Here is a 20,289-nt window from a genome sequence, read left to right on the forward strand (position 1 = left end):
CTCCTCACAGCTACAGCCTCTTTGGAGCTTTCTGTCCAAGGAGCTCTAGCAGGGGGAAGCAGCTCCCAGTTCTTGTCCTTTCCCTGAAGATGCCCCTCAACACTTGGTTTGGGAAAGGCCATCTCTGTCCTCCTCCTGCCTGGAGATCTCCAGCACCTTCATCACCTTTACCACTGAGCAGTGTGAAGTGGGAACCAGTGCAGAGAGCTGAGAGGAAGGGAGAAGGAGAGCTGTCAGAGACGGGTGTTTTATCAGGCTCAGAGACCTCACAGTCATCTAGTTAAAGTCCACATCCTCTTTCTCCCATCATGAAGGCAGGATCAAGGTTTCAAATCACTCAGGACCAGGTGGCTGCAGATCCCAAGCCCTCCAAAGCAAATCAAGTTGGATGGGACTTCAAGCAACCTGATACAGTGAAAGATGCCACTGCCCACGGGTTGGACTTAGATGATCTTTAAGGTCCTTTCCAACCCAAACCATTCTAGTATTGTATGAAATCCTGTCTAGGGCGTTGCTGTCTCCTACTCTGGGATGTTTTCCTATGTCCTGTGCTTCACCTTTCCACAAAACGAGCCAGGAATGGGAAAGGGTTTTAGCTGTTCTTTTCCAACTGCAAAATGTCCCATCCTTTCCTTCTGCTTTGTCCCCATAATGTATCTGTTGCTCCAACATCTCTGATGGACTTCTCTAGAAATACCTTCTGTGAGTGCCTGGCCACTGTGCTCTTCTCACTCTTTCTCCATCATGGCAGATATGGAGCTGAGCTCCTCAGACTCGGTAAACATGGAAGAGGAAGAGGAGGAGGAAGAGGATGAGGATGGAGCAGGGAAGGAGCCCCGGCGACCGGTCACAAGGAGATCCATTCTCACCAGCCCCATTGCCAACGGTGCCAATGTGGACTATGATGAACTGGGCAAGAGCTGCCGGAGCAGCCTGCCAGGTCTGAAGAAGACCCCATCTATGGACTCTTCCGACTCCAGCCGGGGCTCCCAGAACGGCCAGGCCTGTGATCCCAATGGAGGCAGCCCACGCAAGAGCAGGAAGGTGCATCTGACCCAGTTTGAGCTGGAGGGGCTGCGCTGCCTCGTGGACAAGCTGGAGTCACTTCCCCTGCACAAGAAGTGTGTTCCCACCGGCATTGAGGATGAGGATGCTCTCATCGCTGACGTCAAGGTAGGGAGATGTGACGGGGGTGCAAGTTCCTTTGGTTGCCAGGGTGCTGGGATTGATCCTGACCTTATCTCACCATCCTGGGGTGAGGGGGTGATGTGTCTGCAGGCTTGGGGTCCTTCCTCTCCAGGAGGTTTATATTGCACCAGTTGATGTTGAGGGACACCCATGGCTTGGATTTTGGGTCAGGGCTGAGCAGCATGGCTGAGACTCCTGTGGGGACCCTCTAAGCCCTGTCTGGGTCCCTTATGGGTGTCAGTGCAAGGGTGCTTGCCTGTGATGCAGTTTGTGTCCAGTTCTGGCTGTGGACTCCTTGAGCTGCTGGACACTGACAGTTAGAGCCCTTCCCTTGCCCCAGGTGGATTTGGCCGCCTTTCTTTGGGTTGTTTGCACAGAATGTGGCTTTAGGTTATGTGAGTCTTACCCCTTCTCCCCATCCTGCTTTACACCCTGAGCTGTATCTGCCAAACCTGTTGAGCTGCCTCCAGGAGCTGTCTCAGCCCTTTCAGCCTCACTTCTCCCCAGAAATCCAGTTTAGTCCCTCAAACCACAGTTACCACCTTCTCCCTTCCTTGCTGATGGTGATCTGCTCAGCTGCTTGCCTGTGCCAAAGCTGACACCATATACAGCCATGGGTGTATCCTCGTCTTTGCTGTTGTGTTTCTTGGTTCCAGGTGCTGTCTCCTGATAGTTTTACATGGTAAATCCAGTGCTGTGCTGTGGTTGGAGCAGTGGGTGCAGCTTTGGGGTGCCAGGGTGAGCTGTTGTGTGCAGGCCAAGCTCTGGCAGAGCTAAAGGAGTGCGAGTAGGTGCTGCTGGGGGGCTGCGCTTCTGGTTTCCTGTGGCTTCTTCAAGTACTCAGCACATGTGTTTCTGAGCCACTGCAGTGGGGTGGCCTCACCCTTGCTATGAACCAGATGAAGCTCTGGAGGAACTCAAGCTTTGAGCTGTGTTTCACCCTTCTTGGACAGAAACAGGGAGGCCGATGGGGTGTGCTGGGTGTTTTGAAGGCAGAACATTGAAGGCTGTCAGTGTTCAGCTGGCTTTAGAGACCTGCTCAAAGGGCTTGTTGTGTTGTGGAGCTGGTGGATGTGCCTGTGGTTTTGGTGTGACTCCCCAGCCCCTGTCTGGTTGTAGCTCACAGCTGAGCTGCGGGTGACAGTCCCTGCAGTGTGGTCAGTGCAAACAGCTTCCCTCAAGGACTTGCACCTTAAAGCTGTTCTCTGAGGTGCAGGAGGATCCTGAGCTGCAGGGCTCTGTTTCTCAGGACCAGCGGCCTCCCAAGTAAAGGCTGTGCTATGGGGGATCCTCAGGGCACGGAGACCCTTTATCAGGCTGCAGTGGCAGAGGAAACGGGACAAGTTTGTCAAACTGCAGCAAAATATGCCTTCAAAACCTGCCTTGTCCTTACAGGGGGTGGAAGTGGCAAATAGAGGTTGGCTTCTAAAACCTGGCAAGGGGAAAGACATTTGTAGCTAACTCTTTTATAACTGCTCTGGGCACTGAAAAGCCCAGTGAGTGAAGGTCTGGTTTTCAGTATCAGCAGCTTGTATGGAGAACACCATCTTTATTTATTCGATTTTTTTAAGGCAGGACAAGTTGTTACCAAGCAAGAGGTGTGAAGTTTCCATCTATGCATCCATAGCTCATGATGTGGGATGCAGATCCTAAGCCAGTCAGGTTTCCTTTGGAAGCTTCCCTCCTCTGATGGCTGTTTGTTCTTGCACTCCCAGAGCACAGTCCTACCATGGCTGTGTTTAAGCACAGCCCTTCCCTTCTCTGGGCTTGTTCTGGTGTTCCTGCCTTTCCTTGCTGCTCCTGGGAGACGTAATCCATGTAGGATCCCTCCTGCTGCACTGCAGACCTGGATCCTTTCTGTTCATCTGTTCCTCCTTATGTGCTAGGGGAGAATTAGACCCTACTCCACTTTTAGTGACTTAAGCTAAATGGAAACCATACATCCTACACAGCATCTTAGCCTGACTCCGGGGCCACTGATCTGCACCAGGTGCTCTTCCAACCTTTACACCTCAGCAGGTAAGGTCATCAGTGGACCTGGGATGAGGACTTCTCCCAGAGAAGCACAGAATCAACTCTCTGCCCATCAGCTTCACTGCCGTCCTTACAAGAGTCCAGTTGACAGATGCTGTGTTGATGGGAAGCAGGAAAACGCTTCCCTTTCCCACAGCCTCCTGTGTGGTCACAACTCCGGGATGTCTCTATGTTGGGTCATGTGAAGGAACACACTTCTGTGTCGTGTCATGGCTTGAGCCTGGAGTCATCACATGGTGGGATGTGACACTTTGGATGTGACAAAGATGTGCTTCTAGTTCCATGGCAGGAGGGATTGTCCATCTGCTGGCACTTTAAAACCAGACAGGGTTTTAGTCCTAGACAGTCCTAGACAGGGCTGCATTGGGCATCTTGAATAGGAAGAGCATGTTGCCTCATCTAGCTTTGCCTTGGAAAGCTCCTGGTGTCGCCACATCACCATCTCTGAACCAGTGACTGAGAGATGCTCTCCAGTGGCTTAAATGGGAGGACCAGCAGGAGTCAAAAAGGCTCTAGCACTGCCTCAGGAGAAGATCTGCCTTTGCAAAATGAGGTTGAGACACGTTGCTTTGCAGCACTGAAGTCTTGCTGGAAAACCTCCGTGCATCTGGGGATGCGTCTGTGCATGGTCTGCACTGGGGTCATCAGAAAGATCACTGACAGAGAGGGATCTTCTGAGAGTTTCTGTTGTGCCTTGATTGCTCCTGTCCATCACTTTTGGTGGACACACCTCTTGGGGTGTGCTGGTTTCCATCACTTAGACATCAAAGGAGTGGGATGGTTCATGAGGATGGGACCTCCTGAGGTCAGGGGAGCTGAGCCTGTTTGAACCATTCTCTTGCTGCAGGGCCACCAAACCCTGTGGCCTTGGTAGCTGTCACAAATGGGTTATATCTGGGCTCTGCATGGAGGTGCTGGAGCACCAAGCAAGAAGAACCTCTCCCAGAAGTGCTTTGGGGTCTCCATGACCTCATCTCAAAGCCTCTGGTGTTGGCATTGCCCTCATACATGGCTCTTTTGTGTTGGGTCTCCTCATGGTCAGAGACATCTTCTCACTCCTCTGCAAACGCATGTTGCTGTCCCCATCTCCTCCTCCTGTAGGTCACATCTGCCTGAAGCATTCCCTGTGCTTCCTGCTCTCCTTTCCCAGCCCAGTCAATCTGCCAGCTGGAATTGGCTTTCCCATTTGCTGCAGTGCAATGGGACATGGAAAAGCCTTGGTGAGGAACAGGGGATGCTTCCACCAGGGATGGATGAGGAAGGTCAGGGTGGCCTTTGAGCTGTGCTAAGAAGGTTCCCCCCGGGTTGGGACAGCAGCACTGGTCTGCAGAGAGCCTGTGGGTGTTGTTAGTGGCTCAGATGGTGATAGTCTGGACGCAAGTATCTGGTCAAGGTACCTAGGGCCAGGACAGATGAGCTGGAGTTGCTGGAGACGCTTTGGCTGCCCCAGGAGTGGGATCAGGCTCTGTTCTCCATTGCTGCTTTGGGCACTTGCTTCGTTTCCAGCCTTCCCTCCATGGTGCTGTGTAGCTGCAGTCGGGGGCTTGGGGCACCTGGGTGGTGGTTGGGGAGACCTTGTTTCACCCAGCGTGGTTGTCCCCGTCCAGTGGTTGGGTCACTGATGGCTTTGGGACTCCAGCAGCTCCCACACTTGGCCCAGGGGATGTTTGGCCATGGAGGTTGGGTGCAGCCCCCGCCTTCCAAAGGGCTGATCCCCCCCATGCCTTCACCTACAACCCCTTTCCCCCCCCCACCCCACTCCTGCCTCCGCGTGGCTCCCGCATCCCCCAGGAACCCCCCGAACCCACCTCGGCGAAGACAAAAGAAAGGCAGCGGAGGGGGGGGGGGGTGTCCGAGCTCTTGACCACGCTTTACCCTTGCCCTGGGGAGCCTGGTCCTGGGCTCGGGGCTGGTGCTGAGGGCTGGAGGTGGGCCCCAGCGCCCGCGTCCCTGCGCCAATCGGCGAGGCGCCAGCCGCCCGTGCCGGCCCCTCCCGGCGCTGCAGCAGAACGGCTCTGCCCTCTGCTCCAGCGTTGCCTCGGGTTTTTTTTTTCTCTCTCTTCTGCCATCTTCCCGTTGCAAAGCATTGCTGGGAACCGCATGTGGGTGACGCAGCAGCATTGTTTCAGGCTCAGGAAGCTGCCGCTGCTGCTGCCCAAAGGCTCCGGAGGAACACGCGGTTGCCGGGGCGGCTGCCGGAGCCCCGCAGCCACCGGCAGCGCTCAGGGCCCGGGGTCCCGCTGCTCCCCCAGCCATGTCCCTAAAGACCGGGGGTCCTGCTTGGGGCCGCTCAGACTGAGCCAGCCCCTGGAGGGGGCCGTGTTGCGGGGGGGCACCCGGAACAAAGAGGGCTCGGCAAACTTCACCCCGGAGTCGCGGCAGCTCCAGAGGCGCAAGGTCAGGCGGGTGGCAGCGCTCGTGGGACCGGGAGGGGACGCGGGGACGCGCTCGGCACAAGCAGGCTGGGAGGGGAGCGCGGGGAGAGACCCCTGTTTCCATAGGGGGGGGTTCCTGGCTGGTGCTTGGGCTCTCTCCGCTCCTCTCCCCTTCTGCCGGGTACCACTTTCCGGCTGGGGGATGCATGCGGTGCGCTCGCAGGGACCCCTCTGCTTGTCCCCATGGGCAGAGGGGACAAGGAGGCTTTTATCCACCCGGGATGCAGCCGCAGCACCCGGGTTCCCCGCCTCCCACAGCCCCTTGGGACACCCCCATGGCTGGAAATGTGCTTGAGCCACGACCAGCACCCCCACAGTGCTTCCGAGCAGGAGGAGGCTGCGGTTCCCTGCCCGTGTGTGTGTGTGATCTATAGGTTTTATATATATATTTGTATGTATTTATATATTTTTATACGTGAGCCCCCAGCCCCTGACCTTTCCTTCCAGCGTGTGCTCATGGGAAAGGCTGGGGGGAGGCGGAAGGTCTGTAGGCAGCAGGGGAGCGGAGGGGGAGGCTGCAGCAGCTTCCTGCCTCCCGCAGCCAGCCGAGGAGGAGGGGGGGAACGCCGGAAAGCCAGGCTGGAGGCAGGGGGCTTGGATACCCCCCCCCGCGCAGAGCTGGACACCCTGCGGGGGGCTCTGGCCCGGCCCCTGCCCTGGCCGTGCCTGGCAGCGGGAAGCAGCACCGGGATGCAGGCAGGAGGTTCCTGCCAGCGTAGCCATGGCAACGCCAAGTAAATAAAGCACCCAAATTCGGTGGGGAATGGATGTGGGGAGGTGATGGAGGGGGAGGGTGGAAGGGATGGGGGAGCACTCATCCACCCTGAGCCAGGGTGCCTATCCGGTGGGTGCTGAGCATCCCTTCTGTTAACGCCAAACCCTGAGGCAATGCAGGAGAGCAGCTCTTGGCTCCCCGCAGCTTGTGCCAGGCTGTGGAGGGGCTGCTAGGGCACCACATCCTGCCACCGCTGCACCCTCCAGCTACCCCATGCAGGGGGACCAATGAGGACTGACCCTCATGCATCCTCCCCTGTAAATCCCAATGGATTGCAGAAGCTTGGCACACTCTTTCCCCCCCCCCACCCCTGCACAGCGCGGGGCCTCAGGGCTGAAATGCAGTTGATGAAAGCGCTGGTGCAGATCCACTCGACAGAGCTTGTCTGTGTGATGTGGGGAGGGATCGCTGCTGGCAGGGGTGGGATGGGAATGGGGAGAGCTCCTTCCCAACCCTCTTGGAAGCACGTTGGCATCAGGTCAGAGCCCGCCTTGTTTCGTTGCACTCATACCCGTGCTTTTTTGTCTCTCTGCTTCTCTCCATCTCCCTCCATTAGCTGCTGCTAGAAGAGTACGCAAACAGCGACCCCAAACTGGCACTTACAGGCATCCCCATCGTCCAGTGGCCCAAGAGAGATAAGGTAGGAGCTGCACAAAGGGGACATGGGTGGGTGTTGTGTGTGGTTGAGCTGATGACCTGCCCTTGGCTGTTAATGGGATATGGTGGCCCCACTTCCATACCTGCCTCTGGAGGCCAAGGTAGTGGGTGGAAAAGGAGCAGTGCCAGGGCAGGGCATGGGGTGCAACCAGCTCCACAGCCCTTTGTGGGCAGTGGTGGAGGTCTCCCACCCTGTGGTTACCCCAGCTCAGCCAATGGGTGGTAACTGGGTCAGCCTCAGCTCCTCCAGTCGTTCTCTGAGGAGCTGGAGCCCTGCTGTTGATGGGAGTGTGATCCTCTAAAGGGCATTCACCAGCAGCAATCTAGCCCACCATGGAAGGCCTGGGTGGCGTGAGTAATGCTGTGTGTCAGGTGAATGTATCCCTGTTGTGTCCCCTGTGAGATGAAGGGCAAGGTGAAGGGATGATGGTCAGCATCAACCCTGCCTGCCCAGCCCCTCACTGCTAGGTGAGTGTGTCCCTTGGGTCCCTCCCCCTGCCAGCACACTGCTGTGCTGCAGCATTGGCTCTTGCAACCCCAAGGAAGGCAGCTCCCTCCTGGGGATCTCTACCTGCAGACAGCAGCCAGGCAAAGGATCTTTCATTGTGCTCCTGCCCTTCGCTCTGCAGCTGGGCCACAGATGGGCAGATAGAGGCAAGGAGCAGCCATTGTCCAGTTGGACTTCCCCTCTGCAGGCTGCCTTCCCGTAGCCCACCAGAATGGTTCCTATAGGTCACTGCTTCCTTCCTGCCAGGAGACAGGCTCATGGGCAGCCATATGGGAAGAGCAGGACCCCACTGCACTGGGAAGGATGGATAACAATACCCTGTCTGGGTGTCTAGAGAGGGACAGCCCTCTAGCATTGGAGGTGCCTGTCTCTGCCTGCCCTGCCCGAGGGGATCCACAGTGATTTGCTGGTCCTAGAAGCAGCACAAGCATCTCTGGAAGCTTTTCTGGGAGAAAAGACCTGGAGATGTCTGCACGCTTTGGATGCAGCACTCAGATGCTTGGCGCATCCCTAACCTTGTCTTTGTGCTGGGTTTTTTGGGTGCCTGCCCTTCCCCAAGCCCATCAGTTGTGATGTGCACACCAGCATCGCCAATCCTGAAGGATGCTACAGCTCTGAGGGCTGATGTCTGCTGGAGAGCTGTGCTGTCCCACCTGCATCTTGTACAGGGTTGCTTGGGTGTCCTCAGCACACCTCAAACAAGTCAAAGGAAGGGATTCTCCCCCTCTGCTGTGCTCTAGGGAGACCCCCCCTGCAGTCCTGATCCAGCTCTGGGGCAGCAGCACAAGAGGGACCTGGAGCTGTTGGAGAAAGGCCAGAGGAGGCCATGGAGATGCTGCGAGGGCTGGAGCAGCTCTGCTCTGGAGCCAGGCTGAGAGAGCTGGGCTGGGGCAGCCTGGACAAGAGAAGGCTCCTGAAGGGGAGACCTGAGAGCAGCTCCAGTGCCTAAAGGGGCTGCAGGAAAGCTGGAGAGGGGCTTGGGACAAGGGCCTGTAGGGACAGGCCAAGGGGAATGGCTTGAACCTGCCCGAGGGGAGACTGAGATGAGCTCTTAGGCAGAAGCTCTTCCCTGTGAGGGTGCTGAGGCGCTGGCACAGGGTGCCCAGAGAAGCTGTGGCTGCCCCATCCCTGGCAGTGCTCAAGGCCAGGTTGGACACAGGGGCTTGGAGCAAGCTGCTCCAGTGGAAGGGGTCCCTGCCCGTGGCAAGGGGTTGGAACTGGATGAGCTTTAAGGTCCCTTCCAACCCAAACCAGTCTGGGATTCTATGAGAGACTGACCAGAGCTCTCGTATCAGAGCTGAGCCCTGTTCCCTTGCACAGCTGCAGAGGGACCTGGGCAGCCCAAATCAAGGACAACCTTTCTGACTGCCTGGGTGGACCAAAGGAAAGAGCAGCTGTTCCTGGAGCATCACTTTGGAGCCTCAGCAGCCCTTTTCAGACCCATTCCTGACTCCTGATGGGGGGGTGGGAGGAAGGAGAGCTCTTGGCTTGGGGCGTGCTGGAGCATGATACAGGCTCCTTTGTCTGCAGAGAGGTGATGGAGCGAGGCTGCCGTCACGTTATCCGAGGGAGCTGCGGATCAGAGGCGTTCTGATCCAAGCTGAATGCAGCACTTCTCTCACACCACTTCCTTCTCCGTTTCTCTCGCCAGCTAAAGCTCCAGGCCCGGCTACGGGTGCGCCTGCCCACCATCCCCATCACCAAGCCACACACCATGAAGCCAACCCCTCGCCCGACCCCCGTCAGGTCCACGGTGTCTCCCATCGTGTCCGGCGCCCGGCGGAGGCGGGTGCGGTGCCGAAAGTGCAAGGCTTGCATGCAGGGCGAGTGTGGCATGTGCCACTACTGCAGGGACATGAAGAAGTTCGGTGGCCCTGGCCGCATGAAGCAGTCCTGCGTCCTCCGGCAATGCTTAGCAGTGAGTCAGCGGCGTCATCCTTTGCTACGAAGTCCACTGGGAAGTCGGTGTGGCCAAGCAGGGTCGGGCAGAGGAGGGCCATGAGGATGCTCAGGGGCTGGAGCATCTCCTGCATGAAGACAGGCTGAGAACATTTGGGCCCAGAAGAGAATCTGCATGGAGACCTTATAGCAGCCTTTCAGCGTCTGAAGGGGGCTACAGGGATGCTGGGGAGGGACTCTTCATCAGGGACTGCAGTGATAGGACAAGGGGTGATGGGTTCAGACTGAAAGAGGGCAAGTTCAGGTTGGAGATAAGGCAGAAGCTCTTCCCTGTGAGGGTGCTGAGGCGCTGGCACAGGGTGCCCAGAGAAGCTGTGGCTGCCCCATCCCTGGCAGTGCTCAAGGCCAGGTTGGACACAGGGGCTTGGGTGGCATGGTCTAGTGTGAGGCATCCCTGCCCATGACGGGAGGTTGGAACTGGATGATCTTAAAGTCCTTTCCATCCCAAACCGTTCTGTGATTCTATGAAATTCAGTTCCTGGGGGATAGTTGTCTCCTTCTCCATGAATCAATGGGAAAGAGGAGGAGGAAAGAGGGAAAGCTGTCTCACCTTGCCCTGGTTTCACCTCTGCTTTCCTTTGTAGCCCAGGCTGCCTCACTCGGTCACGTGTGCACTTTGTGGGGAGGTGGATCAGAACGAGGACTCGCAGGACTTTGAGAAGAAGCTCATGGAGTGCTGTATCTGCAACGAGATCGTTCACCCTGGCTGCCTGCAGGTGAGCTGCACGGGCACCGGGAAGGAGGGAGCATGGCTGGGGGGAAGGCCTGGTGCTCACTGCCCACTTCTCTTTGCAGATGGATGGGGAAGGGCTGCTCAACGATGAGCTCCCCAACTGCTGGGAGTGCCCGAAGTGCTACCAGGGTGACGACTCAGAGAAGGGACAGGTAGGAAGCGTGACCTCCATCCCACTGCATCCTGCTAGGGAATGGGCAGTGTTCAACCAGTGTGGGCTGCAGCTGCAATCCAGGGCAGCAGTGAGTGACAGTGGGGTCACTGGCAGCTTCCTGCTGCAGTCTGGTCCTGGGGTCTCACAGGGGGTGAGCTGTCAGCCCCCAGCTCTTTGTCCCTGGCTCCCAGTGAGCCCATCAGCAGGCCAAGGACAGGCTCCTGCAGAAGCAACAGGGGCAGATGGATCCCTCTGGAGCCAGCAAGTGACTGGTGGCAGCTGGTGGCTGCCAGCACTGCCCAGGACACCAGCCTGTGGCTGCTGCATCAACTACAGAGCCTTGTCCGCTGCTGTGGATGGAAGTGTGGTAGCAAAGGCACACCAGGCAGGGAGCAGCCTCCCTGGGGCAGCTTCTGCTGAGTGATGTGCATGCTTGGGGTGCACATCTGCCCAGTTCCTGGGTCCCCCAGCACTTCATGCAGATGCAGCGAGCATCCCTTGTCCTTATGGTGCTGTGTCCTGAGCTGTGATCCTCAGGGCTTCTGCTGCAAGAAGCAGGCGACTGATAAGCACAGAGTGGGAGCCATCCCAAACCTCGGGGACACCCCATTTGTGAAGGGAGGAGGAAAACGTCGGTTGCTAGTGTGGGTTGACTGTGGTCCTGATGGCACTGCCAGTGCCGTGATGTTGCCCAGGAGAAGGGGGTGCATTCCCCAGCCCCATCACAGGCTCCGTCCCCGCTAACCTGCCCCCCCTCTTCCCCGCAGAAGCGGAAGGTGGAGGAGAGCGACGATGACACGGCGCAAGCCAAGGTGCTGCGGCCCTTGCGGAGCTGCGAGGAGCCCCTGACCCCCCCTCCCAACTCTCCCACCCCAATGCTGCAGCTGATCCACGACCCAGCATCACCTCGGGGCATGGTGACGCGCTCGTCCCCGGGAGCCGGCCCCAGCGACCACCACAGCGCCAGCAGAGACGAGCGCTTCAAGCGGCGGCAGCTGCTGCGGCTCCAGGCCACCGAGAGAACCATGGTGAGGGAGAAGGAGAACAACCCCAGCGGCAAGAAGGAGCTGTCGGAGGTGGAGAAGGCCAAGCTGCACGGCTCCTACCTCACCGTCACGCTCCAGCGCCCCACCAAAGACGTCCATGGCACTTCCATCGTCCCCAAGCTGCAAGCCATCACGGCTTCCTCCACCAACCTGCAGCACTCGCCGCGCGTGGTCATGCGTCACGCACCCACCAGGATGCCCCTGCGGGGCGGGGGTGAGGAGGAAGCAGCCGCCGAGGAGGAGGAGGAGGAAGAGGAAGAGGAGGACGAGAACGCGGAGGAAGGGGGGGCGGCCCGGCTCAATGGCCGAGGGGGCCGGGCGCAGGAGGGCGACGAGAGCTGCATGCAGCGCGAGGTGTGGATGTCTGTCTTCCGCTACCTCACCCGCAGGGAGCTCTGCGAGTGCATGCGGGTGTGCAAGACCTGGTACAAGTGGTGAGTGTGGGGACGGGGAGGGTAAGGAGGGGGCAGCCCATGTCCTGATCCTATCACCAGGCACAGCCGTGTGGGAAGGGGAGAAGGGATCTCAAATCAGTGCCCTCCCTTTCCTCTTTGGCAAAGGCACATCCCAGGTAGCGCTGCCCTCAGAGCCTGCTGGCTGCTGCCTCTGCCATATGTGCAGGGGTCTGTATTGTCCCCTTCTGCCTTCCTCCTGTCCCCTCTGCTGGCTGGCAGTGGCAGGCTGCTGTCACCTGAGCACTCGTGTCCTTGCAAGGTGCTGATGCCCTTTCCTCTCCCGCTGCCCTTGTCCTTCCCTGTCCCTGCTTCCCAGCAGGCAGGGGAGGGCTGGCTGAGGCGGGGAATGGGTTTGCTGGCTGGAAACGCCTCGGGGGGCCGCAGGCCCAGAAGACAATGCTGGCACAGGGACAGCTGTGGATGGAGGGCTTGGGAACAGCCTGGAAACTGGGAGGTTTCTAACTGCTGAGCAGCAGGAATGGCACGATGGGAAAGGACCAGCCCACTTTTATCAGCAGTGGGTGGGAATGGTGTGTGATGGCTGGAGGAGAGCATCCTCTCACCCCTCACTGGGGTGGCACCTTCAGAAGCACAGCCGAGCTGCCATCGATTCCTGGGTCTCCCCACGTTCCCATGGGAGAAGAAGCCACCTCCAGGCTCTGTTGCAATTGCTGGCACGGCAGCAAAGCACTGTCAAAGCCGTGGGGTGGAACCAGGCTGAGTGTCTCGCCTGCTGGGAGCAAGGATGCTTAAGATCTTTGCCGTGGCAGGAGGAGCACCCAGGAAGGGACAAACAGGCTGAGCTGCAACTCCCAGTCTTGTTAGACAGCAGCAAAAGCCTGCTGGAGTTGTTTTGGGTGTCCTTGCATGGCTGGATACCCTCAGCACTCTCCTCGTGTGTTGGGGAGACCGAGCAGAGCAGCCTCGTTCTGCGTTTGGGACCACACCAGGGCTGGCCTTCTCCTTCCTCAAGTCAGACAACCCGCTGGCTGTCATCTCTTGCCCCACGGGGCTCACCTTGTCCTTGTCCCCAGGTGCTGTGACAAGAGATTGTGGACAAAGATCGATCTGAGCCGGTGCAAGTCCATCACCCCGCAGGCGCTGAGTGGCATCATCAAGCGGCAGCCCGTCAGCCTCGACCTCAGCTGGACCAACATCTCCAAAAAGCAGCTCACGTGGCTTGTCAACAGGCTCCCAGGTGAGGATGGGATGGGATGGGATGGGGTCCCTGTCCCTGCCACCAGCCTGCTCCCAGGCTTCCTGATGGCTGGAGCACAGCAGGATATAACCTGGTACCCTCCATCAGCTGGAGAGCACCCAGGTGCCTGCATCCCTGCAGCAAGCAGCTGGTAGCGATGTGGTTTCCTGCTGCTCTCCATCAGAGAGCCCAGCTCTCTATCCCACTCCAGGCAGGGAAAGGAGCTGCTTTTTCCTGTGCTTGGAAAACAAAAGGGGTGAGATCTGGAATGCCTGGGAGCTAACCAAGCCTGTCTGACTTGTTCCCTCTCCCTTCTCCTGTCAGGCCTGAAAGACCTCATCTTAGCGGGCTGTTCCTGGTCTGCGGTCTGTGCTCTCAGTACCTCCAGCTGCCCCCTTCTCAGGACCCTCGATCTTCGGTGGGCAGTAGGAATCAAGGACCCTCAGATCCGGGATCTACTCACGCCTCCAACAGACAAACCCAGTAAGCTGTTGCTGGTGGTGGTGGATGAGGAGGGTCCCAATGGCTATGGGGAGCTGGAGGAGGGTGACCTGCAGGGCGCAGAGCAGGGAGGTGATGCTGGATGTGGAATACCCCAGCGCAGCCGGGTGGATAAGTCCCTGCTCAGGCTCTCCTCTCCCTCTGCAGGTCAGGACAATCGCAGCAAGCTCCGGAACATGATCGATTTCCGGCTCGCCGGGCTGGACATCACGGATGCCACGCTGCGGCTGATCATCCGCCACATGCCCCTGCTCTCCCGCCTCGACCTCAGCCACTGCAACCACCTTACGGACCAGTCGGCCAATCTCCTCACGGCCATGGGTTCTTCCACACGCAACTCCCTCACCGAGCTCAACATGGCAGGTGGGTTCCTGCTCCAGGTGGCACAGGCTGGTCTCAGAGGCATGGAATGGTTTGGGTTGGAAGGGACCTTAAAGCTCATCCAGTTCCAACCCCCTGCCACGGGCAGGGACCCCTTCCACTGGAGCAGCTTGCTCCAAGCCCCTGTGTCCAACCTGGCCTTGAGCACTGCCAGGGATGGGGCAGCCACAGCTTCTCTGGGCACCCTGTGCCAGCGCCTCAGCACCCTCACAGGGAAGAGCTTCTGCCTTATCTCCAACCTGAACTTCCCCTGTTTCAGTCTGAACCCATCACCCCTTGTCCTGTCACTGCAGTCCCTGATGAAGAGTCCCTCTGCAGCATCTCTGTAGCCCCCTTCAGATACTGGAAGCTGCTCTGAGGTCTCCAAGCAGCTTCTCTTCTCCAGGCTGAACAGCCCCAATGTTCTCAGCCTGGCTCCATACGGGAGCTGCTCCAGCCCCTGAGCATCCTCGTGGCCTCCTCTGGACTTGCTCCAACAGCTCCATGGCCTTCTTATGCTGAGGACACCAGAACTGCACCCCGTGCTGCAAGTGGGGTCTCACAAGAGCAGAACAGAGGGGCAGGATCCCCTCGCTGAGCTGCTGCTCACACTGGGGGTGCAGCCCAGCAGCACACAGGGGTGATTCTGGGCTCAAGCACACACTGAAGCTGAGTCATGGGGAGCTTCTCATCACCCAACACCCCCAAGTCTTTCTCCTCAGGGCTCCTCTGAATCACTTCTGTGCCCTTCCTGTAGCTGTGCCATGAGCAGGACCTTGCACTTGTCCTTGTTGAGCCTCCATGAGGTTCATATGGTCCCACCTCTCCAGCCTGTCCAGGTCCTTCTGGATCCCATCCTTTCCCTCCAGAATGTGGATAGCACCACATAATTTGGTGTTACCAGCAAACTTGCTGATCCAAAGGTGGCCTGGCTGGACTTGCTGTTGTAAAGCATCTTCCTCCTCCCATCCTGACATGAGAGCTCAACTCTTCCTCTCATCTCCCCTTTCCAGGCTGCAATAAGCTGACGGACCAGGCCTTGCTGTACCTGCGCCGCATCTCCAACGTCACCCTCATTGACCTGCGAGGTTGCAAACAGATCACCCGCAAAGCCTGTGAGCACTTCATCTCGGACCTGTCCATCAACAGTCTCTACTGCCTGTCCGATGAGAAGCTGATCCAAAAGATCAGCTAGAGACCCTCCCCGGGGCAGACTGAGGAGAAGGAAAAAGAGCCCGTCCCACCCCTCTCGGAGAGCCGCTCCTCCACATCCCCATCCTTGCCCTCTGTGTCCTGCCGCTGCTTCCCATCGGACTCGGCAGGCAGGGCCGCTGCTGGCCTCGCTCCACCGTCCTTCCTCCTCCTCCTCCCCCGGGACTTCTGCCGATGAAGATGTCCCGCCAAGGCTGGCCAGTACCAGAGGAGGAACGGGCACATGGCAGGGAGCCTCAGCCCGGAGGCTGGCTGCTCCCAAGGTGGAGGTTGAAACAGAGATCTCTGTGCAGAGAATTGGGGCACCCTCTTCCCACCCCACCCCAGCTTTCCCCTTCCTCCCTTTTGTCTCCTTGCCTTGAAACACTTTGTCACTTCCCCATTAGCACAAAGCTTGAGGGTCAAGGTCTCTCCGAGAAGTGGGAGCAGAGCTGAAACAAAACGTCCCCCTCCGTGCCACCACCAGTTCATTGCTTGCCCCTGCGCTCTCAGCCCCATCACTGGTCCCCTCATCCAGCTGCAGGGGCTGGGATCCAACCTCCTCCTTCTCCCACCGCTCTCCTGCATCCCGGTGGCTCTGACAGCGAGGACAGGAGCCCCACAGCACCGGCCAGGACTTGGGTTGAGGGGGAGCTTTGCATCCTGCTCTTCCCATTGCCCAGGGAGGCGAGGCTGGGGAACAACGCGCTTCCACTCCGGGCCAGCGCCAGCCTTCCCGGAGCACCGTCTGTCCCCAGCACAGCCCAGCACCAAGGCGATGACCGGGGCCGGAGCAGGGACCACCCTACAGGTACACCAGAGCTCAGGGAGGACTCGGGAAGCATCAGCCAGGGGTGAGTGAGCCCACGAACGAGGGGAGGACAAAGAGCTGCCTCCTCTTCCTCGCCACCTCCTCTACGCGTGGCCCAGCATCATAAAGCACTCTAGGGGCCACCATGGCCATGGTTGGAAGGGGGGTGAAGGCTGCTCTGTCTTAACCCAGGGCGCTGTGGCCTGGGACCGAACTGGCACGAATGTCCCCGCTGCATCGTCCTCTCTCCTTCCCCTCACCCCACTTTTAGCTGCCGTTTTTCCTTTGCAATGAATGGTCGGTCCAAAGAACCTCTCTCTCGGGCAGCAGAGAGCTTTTTGCACTTTAAAAAGAAAAAAAAACAAGCAAACAACAGAAAAAAATGACAAAAAAAAAAAAAAAAAGACACAGGAAAAAAAAAAAAGAGAAAAAGGAAAAAAAAAGTTGGAATCTTTTTTTTGTTGTTGTTGGTTTTGGGGGGTCACTGTTTTATTCCCCCCCCGTGAGCGGACGCTCCCCATCTCTCTCCCGGTGTCAGGACCCTGCTGGCCCCAAGCCTGGCCCCATAGCACAACCCGGCCACCCCCCTGATAGCCTCTCTCAGCCCTGCGGAGGACGACAGCCAAGGGGGGGGTCCCCACTGCTTCAGAAGCAATAAGGGAGGAAGGAGACGCCTTCATCCGTCCTCCGCTTCCCGGCTGCTGGATAAGGGGGATGGATGCAAGGAGCAACGAGAGGGTTGTGCCGCGGGGGACACCGGAGGGCCCGGAGCAGCCACCACAGCTCCGGGTGTGAGGAAGAGCGGAGGCCGCCCTGCCTTAGCCTCCTTTGGAAGGACATTGGGAATCTCCTGAGCTTTTCGTTTTCCTTTTGGATTGAGGTTTTTGTTTTGAGTTCTTTTGCAACGAGAAAGAAAGAATTCCAGGCTGGGATCGAGCTCGGCCGGAGCCGGGTGGGCGCAGGGACATCCTCCACCATGGCCATGGTTTGGGGTTGGATGGAGGGGCCGTATCCCCTTCATCATCCTCCTCCCGTGTGGCTGCAGAGACTCCGGTGCGCGGCCCTCATCGCCTTTCCACTCCTTGGGCGAAAGGGGGAGGAAAATCCATGAGGAAGAGAAAGAAAAAGAAGAGAATTATATATATAAAAGGAAGAAAGCAATCACATAGTGATTTAAAAAGCACCCAGACTGCTCCCTCAAGACAACCCCTGCAAGAAGAAGTCATTGTTTTAAGGGTTTGGTTGTGTTTTGGTTTCGTTTCAATTCCCACCCTCCTCTTCCTCCCCCTTCCCAATTCCCCCCCCCCCTTCCCCCTCCCCCCTTCGGAGAAATATTGTAAATATCTATTTTTTTGTTGGCGATTTAGAGTCCATCTCTGATGTTTGTGCTTTAAAATTAAATGTAAGCATTAAGGGTAAAAAGCAACCCACGGCTGGCCCCTCTCTCAGTCGCCTTTGGGGGGGTTCCGATTCCCTGAGCCCAGGGATTGGGTTTGATCCCGTGTTAGTGGGGGGTTTCATTGGGTTTTCCCTTATTTCCCTTCCAGTGGTGGGTTTAGGGGAGGATCGTTCCTCTCGTGAGCGCAGGGATGGGGGAGGGAAGATCCCAGCCACTGAAGGGGAATTCTGTTTCTTGGGATGGGGTTTTTTCGGCATAAAAAAGGAGAAAAGTTTAAAAGAAAGGAAAAATACCCAAATCCTGCATCTCGGCTCTGCCATTGTCCATGAGGGAAGGGGAGGGGATGAGATTGGAGCTCCCGGCCCTTTGCAGGGACTTCCTGGGGCTTCCTCTGAGGGTTCATAGCATCCATGTATCCCTGTTGGGTCAGTGGCAGCCATCCCCGTGTCCCCATCATTATTGGGGAATGGTGATGGTGCTTGTCCCTGTGTCCCCATTATCTCCTAGGGAATGGTGATGGCATCTGTCCCTGTGTCCCTGTCATGCCTTAGGGAATGGTGGTGGAGCCATCTCTGTGTCTCTATTATCTCTTGGGGAATGGAGGTGACAGTGATCCCTGTGTCCCCATCATCCCTTAGGGAATGGTGCTGGTATCTGTCCCGGTGTCCCCATCATCCTTTAGGGAATGGTGGTGGCAGCCATCCCTGTGTCCCCATCACCTCCTTCCCCACCGACGAGCCTGGCAGCGCGAGGCTGTTGCCCATCCCTTGGGAATACCGCTTGCTCCCCGTGGACTCCAGGGCTGCTGGCGGTGAGGGCTCTGCTGCTCCTCCGCTCACCTCACAACCGGAGCTGTCGCTCCATGGCACCCGTGTTGGAGCACGGGTCCCACCTCTGCAACCTGCCGGGCAGGGAATGCAGGCAGGGAGCACAGACAGCTCAATGGCTGGCTCTGGCTCCATCTCCCCATGTTGGCCAAACCAAAGGGATTTCCCGGCTGGGATCAGGCCCACAGGGATGTGCCAGGCAGCATTCCACAGGGATTTACTCCTCTCCTTCCTGCTTTAGGTGCCAGGAGTGGGGCTGGAGCAGTACCACATCGGTGAGCACCGTGCATGGGGACACTGGGGCTGGGGTTGTCACACGTGGTCGCCCTGCCTGCATGGGCACACACACACGGTGTGACAGGCGGAGGGACACACGTGGGGTCACACACCCCTGCAGTGTCACCCATCCGCGGTGTCACACTCGGCATGGCACACACGCAGTGTCACATACATGGTGTTCACACACAGTGTGACACAGAGCCAGTACCACACACGCCCAGTGCCACACACATGATGTCACAAACACGTCACACGCATACGATGTCACACATATGATGTCGCACATGTCATACACGATGTCACACACATGATGTCATGCATGTCATACGTGATGTCACACACATGATGTCACGCATGATGTCATACATGTCATGGTGTCACATGATGTCACAGTCACACGATGTCACATCACACATGATGTCACAGTGTCACACGTCACACTCATGATGTCACACATGCATGATGTCACACACAATGTCATACACATCACAGTGTCACATGTCAGTCACACACATGATGTCACACACATCACACAATGTCACACACACAATGTCACAGACACGTCACATGATGTCACACACATGATGTCACACAAGTCACGATGTCACACATCACACGAAGTCGCACACACATGATGTCACACACATCCCATGATGTCACACATGATGTCACACACATCATGGTCACACACATATGATGTCACACGTCACATGATGTCACACACATGATGTCACAAATGTCACAATGTCACACATGTCACGATGTCACACACACAATGTCACACACACATCACACACGCTGTCCCACGTCACACGATGTCACACAAACACATGATGTCACATACACACACGCTGTCACACACACGATGTCACACACACACGATGTCACACACACACGATATCACACACACGTCACACATGCAATGTCACACATACACGATGTCACACACACAATGTCACACACACACGATGTCACACACACGTCACACACACACAATGTCACACACACACAATGTTACACACACACAATATCACACACACAATGTCACACACACACAATGTTACACACACACAATATCACACACACAATGTCACACACACATGATGTCACACACACGATGTCACACACACACGTCACACACACACAATGTCACACACACACAATGTCACACACACACAATGTCACACACACACAATATCACACACACAATGTTACACACACACAATATCACACACACAATGTCACACACACACGATGTCACACACACGATGTCACACACACACGATGTCACACACACAATGTCACACACAATGTCACACACACACAATGTCACACACACGTCACACACACACAATGTCACACACACACAATATCACACACACAATGTCACACACACACAATGTCACACACACAATGTCACACACACAATGTCACACACAATGTCACACACACACAATGTCACACACACACAATATCACACACACACACGTCACACACACACAATGTCACACACACACAATATCACACACACAATGTTACACACACACAATATCACACACACAATGTTACACACACACAATATCACACACACAATGTTACACACACACAATGTCACACACACAATGTCACACACACAATGTCACACACACAATATCACACACACAATGTCACACACACAATGTCACACACACACAATGTCACACACACAATATCACACACACACACGTCACACACACACAATGTCACACACACACAATATCACACACACAATGTCACACA

At 56.9% G+C, this 20,289-nt stretch overlaps 1 protein-coding gene across 2 annotated transcripts in view; it reads left to right on the forward strand.

Moving 5' to 3' along the window:
• KDM2A (lysine demethylase 2A) overlaps positions 1-17,431 on the forward strand; it is a 51,616-nt gene extending 34,185 nt beyond the window's left edge. For both annotated transcript variants that reach the window (XM_080617537.1, XM_080617538.1), the window contains 10 exons: positions 752-1,173; positions 6,989-7,072; positions 9,249-9,515; positions 10,141-10,272; positions 10,352-10,441; positions 11,211-11,923; positions 12,979-13,142; positions 13,467-13,625; positions 13,791-14,006; positions 15,017-17,431. In XM_080617537.1, the coding sequence (XP_080473663.1) occupies positions 752-1,173; positions 6,989-7,072; positions 9,249-9,515; positions 10,141-10,272; positions 10,352-10,441; positions 11,211-11,923; positions 12,979-13,142; positions 13,467-13,625; positions 13,791-14,006; positions 15,017-15,198 (2,429 nt within the window). In that variant the 3' untranslated portion in view covers positions 15,199-17,431. The remainder of the gene's footprint in view (positions 1-751; positions 1,174-6,988; positions 7,073-9,248; positions 9,516-10,140; positions 10,273-10,351; positions 10,442-11,210; positions 11,924-12,978; positions 13,143-13,466; positions 13,626-13,790; positions 14,007-15,016) is intronic.
• The last annotated feature ends 2,858 nt before the right edge of the window (positions 17,432-20,289 follow it).

Source organism: Psittacula echo (assembly GCF_963264785.1).
Source record: "Psittacula echo genome assembly, chromosome: 5".
In the NCBI taxonomy this organism is placed as follows: Eukaryota; Metazoa; Chordata; class Aves; order Psittaciformes; family Psittacidae; genus Psittacula; species Psittacula echo.